The following is a 16,609-nucleotide window of genomic DNA, read 5'->3' as shown; positions in this document are numbered from 1 at the left end:
GCAGTGCTGAGTTTGAAAGCCCCCAAATCTTCAATATATACAAAGGAGCTGAGATACAGTGAGCCTGGAGCCAGTGATGATCTCACTCTCATGAAGTTATTAGACCTACAATGACCCTTTAACACCCTTTAATATTCTATTAAAGTGAAACGTTTTAAACATTCAGACTTTATGTGTTCAGGTGTCTGTTGGGCAACATAAATCTAACTTCACTGAACTCAGCTGACAGGGTGACATGTGCTTCTTTTAACATAATATTGTGCTCTGAGGGATGGTCGGTCTGAATGAAATCATCATCAGCGTTCACACAGACTGCAGATTAAAGTTTCTGTGTGTAGTCAACATTTAGACTGAATACAAAGAAGGTCAAAGGTCACACATGGGGGCGTAATCCAAGCGTCAAGCATTTAAGATCATTAATAAGCTGAAATAAATGAATGAATATCAACAGAAGCGCTGAGGGAGAGAAACTTGGTTTATTACTCTGTAAACATTGTTGTATTTTTTAACAATGTAAATAATTGTTTGTCATTCTGTGGAGGAGTTTGTATCTGCGACCTGATTGGCTGCTGCTGTTGCAGGAAAATCTTCTGCCTCACTGTTTCCACAGGATGTGGTCGCTCGATGAAGACGAGCTGCGCGAAGATGCCTGTGTCAGAGACGAAGGCGGCAGCGGTTTCTGCCTCAAAGCCTGCTGGGACAGGATGTGTGTGTGTGTGTGTGGGCGGGGAAATCGAGGTCAGGTGGTGCTGAGGTGAAGACGCATCATCAGGTGTGGCCTCAGAATCAGTGTGAGAAAACAGATCAGACGCCTGAATAATATAAAGCGTGAGTGCAGCAGGTCACACTGTTCTTACCACACTGGTCAGGTCTACCAGGTGGACAAACAGCTGCTCGGGGGCTGGCGGGGGCCGCCACCAGGCCCCCAAATCTTCTATGCATTTTACTTTGTTCCATTTTCTTTCCATCTCCGTGCCATTCAGCTTTGTATTTCATTCTTGAACTTTTAACAGTCATATTGTTCTGATGTTGCACTAATTACAAGCAGGCTCCTCTGTTCATTCAGTATTCATGTTCATAATATTTCATATTCTTCTTACAGTGACACTTTCTATAAGAATGAAATAAGACACTTTTGAGGTTTTTCTTTAAATGCAAACAAAAATAAAACAATATAAGACACTAAAAGATAAGATAAACCATTACTGAAGGGAAAATTAAGTAAAAATCACTTTAAGTGTTTAATTGGCCCTTTCCTAAGCCTTTCCAGAAGTAGGCGATAGATAGAAAAAAGAGAAGTGGCAGAATGGCCACTTGTAGACAGTTTATATTACAACGTTAGATAATTGGAGCTTTCGTGTGTAAACAGCTGGTTTCACATACTTCATGTTGAGTCATTTGATCTTTAATAAGTTGATCAGATGTTTCTTCTATATGAAATGTTTTTAAGTTTAGATGTCAGACAACAGACAGTGAAGTAAAAAGTACAAAGTAGGATTAAATTGAAGTATTCATGTAAAGTACAAGTACTTTAAAATAGTTCTTAAGTACAGTGCTTGTGTACATTTATTTAGTTAGTTTCCACCACTGTAAAAGTGGTTTTCGGACCTTTATTATTTCTGCTCACATGTTCGTAAATTAAGTTGTGTTTAATCAAATTAATGTGGACTAACACAGAAAGCCTGTGAGATAATGGAGCTGCCATGTTTAGTCTGCTGTGTGCTCTGTACTTGTTGGGAAGTTAGAGATGATGCATATGACATACAGAAGATATTTAAAAACGCTGTTGTATCAGGTTGGGCCTAATTTGTCACCTCCATCAAGTTTGGAAACCCGAAACACTGTGTTGTTGCTTCCTGTGAAGGCCTGATCGACAGATCAGGTATGATGCATGAAATACAGTAAAGATGGCAGCTTCATTATATTTTTCAGAGACCCAGAAACCCACCAGAGTAGAGTGGAGTACTACCTGCCCCAGGTTTTCTGTATGTTAGCTTGATGAAACTTTATTTAGTAAAATACACCATGTGAGCACACTGTACACTAAAACAATAAGGTGTAAGAGCTAGGTTTTGACTCAGGGCCCGTCTATGAGACGGGGCCACTAAAATACATAATCATGTGGGAACAAGTTGGTATTGTACCTGTGGCTTTTAGGGCCCCTGGCAGTTTAGGGCCAGTTGGCAATGCAGCCCCTTTTTTTATTTGTCCACTGTGACATCAGACTTTATTACATTATTACATCATCACACAGTGTTTATCACTGTACATCATTTATGTGTTTGTCCAATATGACATCACTCTCTGGTTGTCTGTTACAGTCCTCTAGAAACATAAAAATCAGAATCATCATCATCACCATGTTGATGATGAAGGTAGAATTTAACCCTGCGTGACCTGCTGTGACACGAACCTCATGACTCTGTATCAGTTCTTAACGGTGATGGAGCATCATTTGTTTGTTTGTTTGTTGGTTTTGTAGCTTCGCTGCCGACAGGAAGTGAGCAGCAGAATGAGGTTAAAAAAGAAGAAGAAACGAGGCTGCAGCAGCGAGAAGCTTTGAGGTCAGAATCTGACAAACATCCGTCAGCAGACACAGAAGAAGAAAAACACCACCTCAGAATATTTCCAACACGTGGTGGAAAAAACCTGCAGCTGAAAGTGTTTCAAAACCTTCAGTAACTTTGTGACTGTAATATATACACATATAGAATAGTAGATTAATACTACATATAGATATATAATATATCTATATGTATAAATATGGTAACACGGTATCTTAATGTGATATTAATACAGCTGTGTTGTACTATTATTGTCTTTCATCATGTGTTTATCCAGCAGCCTCCACTTCTGGGTCTCCACAGGAGGAGTTACAGATGTTAACTAATACTTTAATAAACCCTTAGATCTGTTTACAGCTACATTATAGTGTGTCACAAACCATTTATTACATGATTATATACTGTTCATATGTGATAAATGGATCAAATATTGCCACATATATTGGCATAAGAAAGGTTACATTCTACAGTATGTAGTATCTACAGTATAGACATCAGGACTGTCCACATACTTTTGGCCATATACTGTATAATTAATGATAACAGAGGAACAAATAAACAATAAAAAAACCCACTTCTGTTTGTCAGAATGGGGAGTTTTATTTATTGATTTTTATTGTCATGTAATATTCATATTTGGACTTTCTACACTGAGTGGCATTTACATGTGTTCAGTATTACATTGTCGATCATCACATGGTGTTTATAGACCTCATGGTATAAATTTATATAGTATTTTACTGGTTTACTGGGTTTATTTTGTTGTCTATTGAGATAGAAATTTAATTCTAAACATTTAATCACTGATGGGGTTCATAAAGAAAGAAAGTTTTTGTTATATAACTACTTGACAGAGGCCGTACAGTCTGTTTTCTGCTGTTAGCTCAGGCTTACATGCTAACAGGAGTCATGTGTCCTGTAGGTGGTGTACTGAAAGCTCTCTGTTTGTTTTTCGGTGTGACACCAGCGTCATCCTGAGGCTTTCTCATGAACTGTTACCCTCAAATCTACAAGTGCTGAATGAAGCAGATCATTTCTACCATGTGATGTGGGAAGGATCTTGTTTTGATTTGTTTGCTGAAACAGGAATGTGGATGAGCATTAGTAGGTTTCACTCAGATGATGGTTGGTTTTGTTGAGTGACAGAAAATAATTTAAATGATTTAAAGTATTACAACAACACCTCTGTAATAAAAACACACAGAGAACGATTCTTAACTATGTAACCACTTAGAGGCACGTCGAGGCCAACTTACTGTATGTAGGGCAGCCTATATGGCACTGCATCATCTTTTATCTCCCACAGGGGCATCCATCCCTGAATCCACCAGTGGTCCCTAAAGTGAGCACGTCAGAGTTCAGAAATATATTTAGACTTTAAATCAGCCACATGTTCCAAGTTTGACACTCTTGCCGCAACCAAATAGCTGCCATTCTAAGACATTATGTGTTTTTTCTGTCTCAATTTTTGTATTTTGTTTTCACTAATAGAACAATTAAAATTTCACAACTTTGTTGAACGTCTACCGTGACTTGATTAACCTCCCACAGGCCGACCGCTGGGGAAGGAAATGGCTGCTACGCCGCTCTATTGACCCCTCACTTTTCCCTCATTCTCTTTGAAATGTGAACAGTTTTTGTATATTGGCCCCAGATTTGCTGTGTATGAGTTTGATTTAACACACCGGGCCTGAAGTTCAGGTAATAAAGCTGGGTCCCGGGGCTGGCTGGTGGTCCAGCCTCAGCTTTGCGTCGTCCTTCTTCTTGTGTTCTACTGTTTTCCAGTGAAGATAAATTAGCAGTATGAGCCCGTACAGTCCACCTGCAGCAGTTTGTTGATGTTGTGTCCTGCTCTGTAATGTGGAGTCATGTGACCTGAAGGCGGTGTACTGCAGGCTTCATGTTTGATATGGCACTAGCACCACCTTGTGGCTTTTCTCTGGAAGTGTGACACACGAATCAACAAGTCCTGAATGGACTCTTTGTTTTTGTTCCCTTTTGGATGCAGAAGATGCAAAAGTACAACCCATGAATGAGCTGCTCAGGTCATCAGTTCTGAATATTAATATTGTGTTGGGTGTAGTGGTGATATACTGTAGTACTGTAATGTAACTGTGAACATGTGTTAATTAAATATATACTGCTGTGCATTTACTGTATATTTTAATATGGACCTCAGGAAAAGGTGTTGTTGCCAAGGTAACAATTGACAGAGATCCAAATAAACAGTAAATAACAAACAATTACTATCAAATATTTCGTATTTCTGTCTCCTGATATTCACACTAAATGGGATATCCTGTAGGTCAGTCTAAAAATATTATGCCATAACAACACTTACTGCAAGTGATCAAGTGTGCAAGTGTTTCAGGTTCCAGTTACAGAAAGAAAATACACATAAAATCCATTTACCTGTAATTTACCTTTCCACAATTCTGTGAAAATGTTTATAAGAAACATCTTCGGTGTGTGCAGGAAACTGATCCGGACTTTTCATGACACTGTGGCAGCTTCGGCTATCTTCTATGCTGTGATCTGCTGGGGGGGCAGCACGGGCAGGGACAGGAGGAGGCTCAATAGACTTTAGACTTAGACTTTATTAATCCCACAGCGGGGAAATTTACAAGTCACAGCAGCAAAGACAGATTAGCAATAGACTTATAGACTGATTAGGCGAGCTGGCTCTGTTCTGGACTGTCTGCTGGACTCCATCGAGGAGGTGGGGGAGAGGAGGATGTTAGCCAAGCTGACATCCATCACGGACAACACCTCTCACCCCCTGCACGAGACTGTGGGGGCCCTGAGCAGCTCCTTCAGCAGCAGACTGCTACACCCACGGTGTAAGAAGGAGCGCTACCGCAGGTCGTTCATTCCTACGGCTATAAGACTTTTTAATAGCACTATAAAATTCTGTACATAAATCTGCACATCTGTACATATTTTACATTTTCCGTGTATATATTTACTTTGTTCCCAATATTTATATCTGTATTTATTATATGTATATTGTTTTATTAAAAAATACTTCTGGTTTTTGTCTGCTGTGTGTTTCTGCACCTTTCTGTCTTTGCTTTGTGACTTGTAAATTTCCCCGCTATGGGATTAATTATTGGGATTATTAAACTAATACATTTTACAGAGAAAATAAATTACATATGGTGTGCACAGACAATTTTGTTTGACAATTAAAATGTCTATTTTACAACAAGATTTATGAATACGTGAATGAAAAGTGCAAAAAAAGAAAAGAACACTGAACAACAAACTGATTCTCTAATGCATGTACAGGGCATTCTAAATTATTGTTCATACTTAGATTTATTTCTTTTGAACCTTGGAAAATGTAATAAACTTTAAATTCAAATTAAGGAAAAAGATTAGGGGAAAAAGTAACTTTAATGATGGCAACATACCACAACAACAATTATACTAATAATACAAATTATAATAAATTCTTGAATTAATAATATAATTTTTGTGCACCGCAGAGCATGTCATTAGATGATTACAATATAATTGAGTAGGCCTAATATGACTGCCAGAAACAGAAATAACCAAATAATAAAATTAAATTTAAAACAAATAAATAAATACTACCGTAGAATTAAGTACCCCATGAGATAAAGCGTCTTGTAAAGGTGTTGGAGAGAGAAGCAATTAAAGTAACTCAGGAATCATGTAGTTTTTAAACACTATTCACTACAATTAGTCACATATACTGAATATATACATAACTATGAACATTAGTAATGTGACGTGAGGGCTGTGACGTGATTGGCTGATTCAATCACAACTGAACGCGTCGCGAGCGCACCGCAGAGCTCGAGCCGAGGAAGAAACGTATTGTTGGACAGTTACCGAGAAGTGGTTAAAAGTTGCCGAATATGAGATTTGGAAAGTTGACCGTTTGTGGGGACATGTTGTAACGTCTGCCATCAAGAAACACATGGATTTGGACATTTTCGGCTTTGACGTCTCAGCTTTTCAGCGCATTTTAGTCTGGAAAGAGTTAAAGGTTGTTTTACCGCCAAGGTGACACACGTAGTCATAGCTAACGTTACCGCTTCAGAAGCTAGCTAACATTGTACTGCGCTAACAAGATGCTAGCTAACGTTGTACTGCGCTAACAAGATGCTAGCTAAAGTTGTACTGCGCTAACAAGATGCTAGCTAACGTTGTACTGCGCTAACAAGATGCTAGCTAAAGTTGTACTGCGCTAACAAGATGCTAGCTAAAGTTGTACTGCGCTAACAAGATGCTAGCTAACGTTGTACTGCGCTAACAAGATGCTAGCTAACGTTGTACTGCGCTAACAAGATGCTAGCTAAAGTTGTACTGCGCTAACAAGATGCTAGCTAAAGTTGGACTGCGCTAACAAGATGCTAGCTAAAGTTGGACTGCTTCACCACTGAGGGCAGCTGTAAGGTAAGAACAGTAAGCTCGTGCTGTCGTCTCTCGACAGGTGAGACACACCTAGCCCAGGCACATGAGCACCCAGGGGTCCTGGTGAAGGTGTTCGATCAACATCCGTTTTATTGTGTGTCTCACTTGCGTCCGCTTCAAACAGGCGGAATGAGCATAAAATATAAAATGAATAGACTGCAAGATGACTTCAGGTCGTTTCAGTCTCTGTGCCCAACGGCGGCGGGTCCGGTGAGTGGATCCTGTAGGCGGGTCCGGCAGGCGCCAGGGAAGAGTATCTCTGTCAGCCTCTCGGTGCTCTTTCAGGTTGCGAGATGTTGCGTCTATTTGTTGCTGCGTCCTGGCTAAGCTACTGGTCTAGCTACTGTATGCTAACACCACTGTAAGGTAAGTAAAATAATTGTTACTCTTGTATTTCTTGTACAAATACTTGTGTTACTGCATTGTTTGTCTTGTGGCTTGTGTCGTGGTTTTGTGGTGAACAGTGAGCACACCACTTTTTAATCACCTAATTAATTATTCATTCAGTTTATTAACAGTTTATTATTTGCAGTCATTGAAGTAGGTAGAACTGGCATATGATCGTATCACTAAAGCTGTTACTGTAATGTAGCCGTTAAGATGATGAAGATGATAGTGAAGTCATTATAGAGATGAGTTGAAGCTGTCTTTTCTTGTAGCATCACCATATTCTCACACCGTCACTTACAACCTGCCAAGAAGACCTGCTCCTTATTCCTTTATGGGTCACAAAGAGCATCAATAAATGGTTAATAATGGTTAAGTAATGTTTACTCAGCATCTTTATGCATGTTACTTAAGGGATATACACACAGAGTTAATTAGTAAATGGTTAATTGTGTTCAAGAACTGCTTATATAACGTGGACAATCATTTATAGGTTAGGCTATAAGTCAAGGAACGTCGACATGAAGATAAAGGAAGAAGTGAACCTCTGCATGAAGACCATGGAGTGTCTGCTGATCTCAACCTTTACCAAAATAAGTCATAAGTTGGAGGATGGACAAGTAAGTGAACACTCATTACCCTTAAATAAACATTCATAAAAATATCATCACATACATGTTAATTAATATCTTTATCAACCATTTACTAACATTAGTTAGTACCTTAATTAACATGTAAACCCTTAATAAATGTTAACAAGATACATTTGTTAAGTCATTTCACATCACTTATTATTGTATTAATTAACTGTTAGTTAATGCTTATTACTGCATTAACTAACATTAATGAATGTACCCTTATTGTAAAGTGTTACTATTACTCCTCCTCTGAGTGCATCATGAGAGTTACCAACTGCCGGTGAACCGTTCGGCGTTCACTGTTGCCGCACAAACACAACAGAAGAGACGGTGATAAAGAGGCTGTGTAGGAGTCGGCCCAGGAAGTTGACTTTGGAAAGTTGACAATTTCACATCCGAATTTTCTGTTTATTTGAATTTTACTGGTAAAACGTAACAAGGGAAGACATAACTGCTCCTCCTGATTTGTTCTGCCAACTAGAAGCACAGGGATTTGGACATTTTCGCCTTTCATGTCTCGACATTTCAGCTTGATTTTGCCTTTGAGGAATATTGAGTTGACGGAGAGACCTGCTAATGTTAGTGGAACGTAATGCTAACATACTTTTCACAATCTCCCTCCGCTCTCTGAGAGGTTCAAAAGGGAGCCGCTGGACAACATAAGGTAAGAAAAACACATTTATACTGTTGTTGTATTTCTTGTGAAAACTACTAGTAGTAAAAGTACTGTTATTCATTTGTGGTGGACTGAGGTGTTGTAAGGTGCACTTTACACTGCCCTTTTTTTATTCTCTGCAGTGTGTTTAAAACCTTAAAGACCTGTTATCACCCTGCTGAAAACAAAGCTGCCTTTCTAAAAAGTAGACATTTTGGAAAAACAATGATATTTGCCTGTGGTCAAACTGTTGATAGCTGTAATCAGTAATCACTCCTGGCTGGCTTATGATGGAAAGATGAGGTGTGTGAAAGGTGTGAAGAACATAGAGCAGCCTTAGCTTCAGTCAGAGATCAATGTAGCTTGTTGCTCTGTTGTTTCCTTTTGATTGGCTGTGAGTGACCATGATTTGGCTGTTTTGATTATGATCAATTATTTTACTACACACACATGGCTACAAAAAGTGGGTGGTTGTTGAGTATATTTATAATTCTGTCGGAGATGCAAAACTAAGCAGATGGGTATTGCAGGCACTGAATGTATGGTCATGTTTGTAATGTTCATTTATTCTTTGTTCAGATAGTTCCTGTTTTCCATCAAATGAAAATGTTCACATTTACATGTTGAGCCTGATATAGGATCCATGTGATCTCTGCAAAGTGTTTAGGTTGTCGCCCCCAGTGAAATAATGTGTCGGAAAATAATGCAGAAACTGGACCTTGTAAAAATGAGTTTAGTTACAGTGAGGCCGTGGAGAATATATACCATACGAGAAGTTATACATTTGAGAATTTGCTATACTGTTTCTACCTATTCTTCATTTACTTTTGTTTTTATCACCACTACAAATAATCTAGACTGTATCATAAACCATTGAAGTTGAACAGTGTGTGACTCCCTCTAGTGGACGTTGTGGAGTATTCTGTTGTCTTTGCTCCAAAGGTTTTTGTACACAGTTTTGGTGTTTCCTGTCACTGTGGGCCGCAGAGCACAGTAGTACACAGCAGAGTCAGACAGCTGAAGCTTCTGGATCTTCAGAGGAACTGATGTCCCGTTGATTTTAGCATCAGTTCTCTTTTCCTCTTCAGAGTTACCTGTTTTTGAAGAGTACCGTCGCAGCATAAACTGTGGGAAATCATTTACTTCTTGTTTGTACCAGAACAAATAGGGGAATTGGTCACTTGTCTCAAATGTACATTCAAGTGTAACTGTCTCTCCTTCAGTTGCAATGACATCTCCTGTTGGCTGCATCACTCTGTCTTCTCCTTTACACTCTGGGGAAGAAGAGAACATGTAGAGGAAGAGATGAATCAATAAAGATGATTGATTAAAGGAGAACAATCAGTAGGTTTAAAGACTTACCTCGCCAGAGAGTCAGAATCAGGATGTTTCTCAGCCAGTGTTTCATGTCTGCAGTGAGAGGGGAGGAGAGAGAGGAAGAACATTGATGCTCTGATGGATCTGGGCCTTCACATCATTGGCCCTTCCTCTTCATCATCTGTGGAGGAACTCTCAACATTTACATCTCATTTAACGTGATGAAATCATTGTCATGAGTCTCAATGACTCTGTTGGAGATATAAGGTATCTAACATGAGGTCTGCCACCACATCTTATCAACAATGATAGGAACACAAACTGTGGAGGAAAAGGACTTCCTGTCAAGTGCTTCTGTCTAAAGAGAGTTAAGAATCACACAAACAAGGAACTGGATTACATCTTTTTAATGTCGATGAAACTGAATTGATCCATTTAAAAAGAAGAAGTAACATTACATTCTTTCAGTAAATCATGTTGTCAGTGTCCACATGATGGCGCTGTTGTTCAGTAAGAGGAGGAGCTGAAGTGTGTAAATCTTCAGTGAGGAGCTGTCAGGTTTTTGTACAGAGACTGTGGGTTTGCTGTCACTGTGGGCCTCACAGCACAGTAGTACAGAGCAGAGTCTGTCACTGCAGCAGAGGAGATCTGCAGATCCAGATGTTTTTCTCCAGACAGTTTAGTAGAGAACTTCGTGTCTGATTCCAGAGACTCTGCTGGTCTTGTAAAGTTAGTCCCTGAGATGTACAAGAGAAATTCTGGTGGTTTTCTTGGATATTGTCGATACCAGAAGAAATTGTCGCTACCAGTTATGGTCTTGGAGTATCTGTAGTACAGAGTAACAGTGCTGTCTTCTAAACTGGACTCTTCATCCTTGACTGGAGTGAGTCCTTCACAGCTGACACCTAAAGGAAGACATAACTCTGTTATTTCATGTTGTAAATGACTCAATAAATCATTCACATTCAGATGTTATTGGAATGAAATTTTTTCATGCTGCATGATCTAACATACCTGTTAGAGTGGAAAGAAACACCAGAGACAACACACAATACTGCAGTGACATCATGTTGAATAAAGTAAAGTTTGTTTTGTGTCTTGGACTCTGCTGAATATGGAAGTTCCTCTCTCTTCTATAGTTCAGTAACAGCTTAGCTCCTCCCTGAATCTCTCCGTCTCCTCTTACATCTTTACTTTCAGTTCTCTCAGTTACACTTCCTCCTGGTTAACAGACTGGTTTCAGCATTTTGTAGCAGCTGAAGGTGGGTGGAAGTGTTTTTGTCTGTTTTTTGGTGATTCTTTTATAAAAGGAGTTACAGAAAGGTAGCTGAGATGATTTAAAGGAAAGATCACCTGTTCAGGTTTAGCAAAGGAATAAAGTGAAGAAACTGTTTTGATCCCATGTCATGGGTTTCACTTTGTGTCATATATGTGTGATTGTTTGTTACTGCTTTGTGATCTGGTTCTGTTGTTCAGGGCGGGTTGTCTCGGAATTTCCCTCTTCTGGTCAACGCCCCCAGGCCGCCCACCTATGGTCGCTTCGACTCTTCCCCCTCTTCGGCGGCTCCCCCCCATTGATCCGTCACCAGTTCCGGCTGCCAATCAGTTGTCTTGCTAATTTGCTATTCACGCTGATGCAAGCAGCATTGTGAACATGCCAGTGGTGGCTGTTATTTAATGTGAGCAGTCAACCTTTGTGTGATGTTGAACTTGTGATGCTGTTAACTCGGATTTCTAGGGGTATAACTCGATGTTAGTTTATTAGTTTATGATGCACTAGTTTCGTAGATTTGGGGGGATCGCTCATTAGTTCACTTTGTGTGTAATGTTGTTATTTCGTGCCTTACTCATAGAAAGTATCCTGATTGCTCAGGGAGAAATTTTAAGGTCTTGTGGGTGGTTACTATCCAGTGTTTTATTTTTGTTACAGGTAAGATTAGCGAAGCCAGTTAGGCTTTTTTTTTGTTTCTGTCAGCTGTGGTAAGTCAGTAGGGGGTTGTGAGGTCAGAAACCTTGGTTTTGTTTTATTTGTTTAATGATTTTGCGCCACTCAACAACCTTACATTTTTTTTTACCTCGCCTTATCTTCTGACTCTTTCTTTGTTCAATGTGTTGAGTATAGAGCTTGTAGCTCTATGTATCTATTTGTTGTCCCTTCGCTGATAATAAATGGCTTTGTCAGTCTGATCACGACTGTATGTTGCTTCCCTAATCCCTAGACGTTTACAAGGTTGGAACATCCCAGTACAATTTAAGTCAGCATATAATGAAAGAAAAGCTCAGCATCAAATATTATAACCAGACCATGAGCGGTAAGTTAAACATCAACAGACAGTTTCCTGAAATTTGATTTCACCTGGTTGACCAATTTTTAGCAGGAAATAAAATGATCTCAGTTCTAGACTCACTTAATTGTAGGAAGGTCTGTAACACCAGCACTTCACATGAAATAAGCCTGCTGCCATAATTACTGGATTTTAATGAAATCTGTAATCACATATTGTCAGTTAAACAATGGACACTGATATTGTGTTTAAAACTAGTTAGATTCACAAGCAACATGTAAATAGAAAATGAGAGGACCCAGGATTGAACCCTGTGGTTCACCACAAGAAATCACTGCCTGAAAGAAGTCTGTGATGCCAACCAGTTCATGGAGAAAGTTGTTTGTCAATAGTGGAGTTAAACACAACAGTAAATATAATGACACACTGTTTTATATGATTACCACATTTTTGTGTTATTGAATAGTTTACTCATATTGTTTGCAGTGTTAAAAACCTTTCACAATTTGGCAATTATTAATAAGTGAGAGAGTGCCTCACGAAAATAATTGACCTACAGAGTTGAAGTTCAGCTCTATTAGATGGATTTGTTGTTACATTCAGTTTACATTCAGTTATTGTTATTTTCCTCATTTTGTGTTTCATCTTAAATTCTTCTTCTTTTTTTTATCACCACTTCAAAGAATCTAGACTGCATTATAAACCATTGAAGTTGAACAGTGTGTGACTCCCTCTAGTGGACGTTGTGGAGTATTCTGTTGTCTTTGCTCCAAAGGTTTTTGTGCACAGTTTTGGTGTTTCCTGTCACTGTGGGCTGCAGAGCACAGTAGTACACAGCAGAGTCAGACAGCTGAAGCTTCTGGATCTTCAGAGGAACTGATCTTGAGTTCAAATCCAGTGTGGAAGAAAATCTCTCCCTGAACTCATCTGGTGTGTTCCCTTCATCCAGTTTAAGGCGGCTCAGTATGAATTTGGGGCTGTTGTTTCCATCCTGTTTGTACCAGAAGAGATAATCATTCGTTGAACTGCTGTTATATTGACAGTCAAGTGTTACTGCCTCTCCTTCAGTAGCAGTCACATCTCCTTTTGGTTGCAGCACGTTGTCTTTTTGTGCTCTGCATTCTGTAAAACGGCAACAAACAGTATCAGTGTGCTGTTAAAGAATCATGTCAATGTTGGATCCATAAAGAAACAGAGGTGTGTTTATACCAAGGCACATAGCAGCCAGCAACACTGAGATGAACAGAGGCGTCATATGTTCAGTGTTGAGTAACTGTGAGCTACAGCAAGTATAAAGAAGGCTGTGATTTCTCTGTTTAGTCTTCATCAACACTGAGGTGGTGGATTAGAAGGAGGAGCCTGATCACAGTGACAGAGCTCATTCACAGCCCTGTGTTATTCCCAGACTGACAACTTTACACTAAACACATTTGTATTTGGGTCTTACGTAGGTGTAAACGCAACCCGTACAACGTGCTGGCAGCTGTACCACGTCACCATAGGGTATTTGACTCCTCCTCATTAGTCATTGTCACAGAGTGCAGGATTTCATTATCAACGCAGAAGCCGTGGGAGCACACCGGGCTCTCCCTCACCTGATGATGAAGGTGCAACATATTATATTTAGAGTTCTGTTCCAAAGTGAGATATTGACAAAAATATACATAGTTGAAAAGAGATTTAAAAAAATATATGGAGATATATAGAGAAGTATAATTACAAGCCTTTTATTGACAATTACATTGAGTTTATGCAAAGAGTCAATGTTTGTAGACAATGTTGCAATTCGCCCTGGCATGCTGTCAATCAACTTCTGTGCCACACCCTGACTGATGGCAGCCCATTCTGGCATAATCAATGCTTGGAGTTTGTCAGAATTCGTGGGTTTTTGTTTGTCCACCCGCCTCTTGAGGATTGACCACAAGTTCTCAATGGGATTAAGGTCCTGGCACCAGTTCATCCTCCAGAAGTCTTCGCTTCACTGTGTGTGCAGATGCATTCACACCTGCCTGCTGCCATTCCTGAGCAAGCTCTGCAATGGTGGTGCCCCGATCCCGCAGCTGGATCAACTTTAGGAGACGGTCCTGGCGCTTGCTGGACTTTCTTGGGCGCCCTGAAGCCTTCTTCACAACAATTGAACCTCTCTCCTTGAAGTTCTTGATGATCCGATAAATGGTTGATTTAGATGCAGTCTTACTCGCAGCAATATCCTATATACAGTCTGTGAAGCCCTTTTTGTGCAAAGCAATGATTACTGAACATGTTTCCTTGCAGGTAACCATGGTTAATATAGGAAGAACAATGATTTCAAACACCACCCTCCTTTTAAAGCTTCCAGTCTGTTATTCTAACTCCGTCAGCATGACAGAGTGATCTCCAGCCTCGTCCTCGTCAACACTCTCACCTGTGTTAACGAGAGAATCACTAACATGATGTCAGCTGGTTCTTTTGTGGCAGGGCTGAAATGCAGTGTAAATGTTTTTTGTGGGATTAAGTTCATTTTCATGGCAAAGAGGGACTTTGCAATTCATTGCAATTCATCTGATCACTCTTCATAACATTCTGGAGTATATGCAAATTGCTATCATAAAAACTGAGGCAGCAGACTTTGTGAAAATTAATAGTTAAATTAAAATTAATTCGCCACGGCTGTACATACGTTTTCAGTGGTTTTGTGAGTTATTGGAAATCCAGAATTAATTATTCTACATGCAAATTAATCATGCATCAAACACTCTCCCACATTGTGGCTTTTTATTTTTAGATTTTGCTGTTTTTATCACCACTTCAAATAGTCTCGACTGTATCATAAACCATGCATTTGGGTTTTATCCTCACTCACATTAACAGACAGTCCAGAGTTTGGATCATTGAATATTGTTCCTGTTCCTGAGTGAGAGATGAGGAACTCTGGTGGTTTTCCTGGATATTGTCGATACCAGAAGAAATAATCATTAGCTGCAGCACTTTTGGAGTATCTGTAGGACAGAGTAACAGTGCTGTCTTCTAAACTGGACTCTTCATCCTTGACTGGAGTGAGTCCTTCACAGCTGACACCTAAAGGAAGACATAACTCTGTAACTTTACGATCTGAACGTTTTTATCAATGAATCTCTTTTAATGTTAATTCTCTCACCTACCTCTTATTGTGACCAGAAAGAAAGTCACAAACAGACTGAAGTTCACTGACAGCATCTTAAAGATGAAGAGAATCTGTCTGTTTTTTGTATGAAACAACACTGTGATGGTTTGTCTTTTCTGTACTTGAGTCACAGTTTTGCTCCTCCCTTAATCCCTCTCTCCTTCCTCTCACACCTCTGACAAATAGTGTGTTTGTCTCTGCTGTGGTGGTGTTATTCACTAAGTTACATCATTTCCATCAGGTAAGAAGCAGAACAAGACAGAAGGAGTTAAATCTTTAATTAGATGATATACTACTATTCACTTACACATGACAACCATATGAATTACTTATTACCCTCTGTCTGACACAAGCCGTCTGGGCTCCTGTCTCTTCAAGGCCCGCCTCCCTAAAAGCCCCCTTTCTTCTGATTGGCCCGCTCCCTGCAGCCCACAAGGACCAGGGAGACGCCTCTGAGCCCTGAACACAGCGCACCGCTTCATACTGAGCCGCTGTGGCTGACTGCAGGACAGCAACAGTAATTTAGCTTGGAAAGTAGAGACATGGGGACTGAATGTGATGAACTTCCTGTTTATCAGACCACAAATGAGACAAGAAGTAGGTTGGAAAAACGATAGATGCTGCTGGACTGAGTGTTTCTGGGGACTGGGCCTCACTGATTACTGTACAAAAACACACAACTTTATTCACTGATTTTGGTAAAACTCATTTTATGGAGAAAATGTGTTCTGGTTTTCCCTCTGATGTCCTCCGGCTGCCTCAACTCTCTGTGATTTACGAAGTTTCCTGATGGACAGAAAGCTTTAGAAAGTAACTGCTAAGTGCTGCTAACTGTAGCCGCCGTTAGCTCAGTTAGCTCTGAGCACCAGGGGAGTGTTGGTGTTTACACCGCCAGCACAGGAGTTTTGGACCGCCGAGAGGAGGAGGTTTTCAGTCCCGGGCTCCGAGAGTCAGATGGTTAGAGTCAGCTAACTGAGAGCATAAATATAGATATATATATCTATGGCTAAGAGGATATATATATATATATACACACATACATATACATTGTTATTGTATATATTTTTTTACTTTTATTTTTCACTTAAGTACTGTAAATGTGTATATTTCTATTTTCCATTTCTTATTTTTATATTTTGTACGTACTTTTAGCTCTAAATTATGCTACTTTCTACTCT

General features: G+C 39.7%; 1 protein-coding gene across 1 annotated transcript; it reads right to left on the bottom strand.

Moving 5' to 3' along the window:
• Positions 1-10,426: 10,426 nt before the first annotated feature.
• On the bottom strand, positions 10,427-15,484 carry LOC139296309 (uncharacterized). The gene is made up of 5 exons (XM_070918668.1): positions 15,430-15,484; positions 15,132-15,346; positions 14,295-14,445; positions 11,019-11,225; positions 10,427-10,909 (listed from the first exon to the last, which is right to left on the bottom strand). The coding sequence occupies exons 1-5, from the start codon at positions 15,482-15,484 to the stop codon at positions 10,545-10,547; spliced, it is 993 nt and encodes a 330-aa protein (XP_070774769.1). The 3' UTR covers positions 10,427-10,544.
• Positions 15,485-16,609: the final 1,125 nt, after the last annotated feature.

The sequence above is a fragment of the Enoplosus armatus genome, chromosome 14, assembly GCF_043641665.1.
Source record: "Enoplosus armatus isolate fEnoArm2 chromosome 14, fEnoArm2.hap1, whole genome shotgun sequence".
Taxonomy (NCBI): domain Eukaryota; kingdom Metazoa; phylum Chordata; class Actinopteri; order Centrarchiformes; family Enoplosidae; genus Enoplosus; species Enoplosus armatus.
This window is presented reverse-complemented; position numbering and strand designations above follow the sequence as displayed.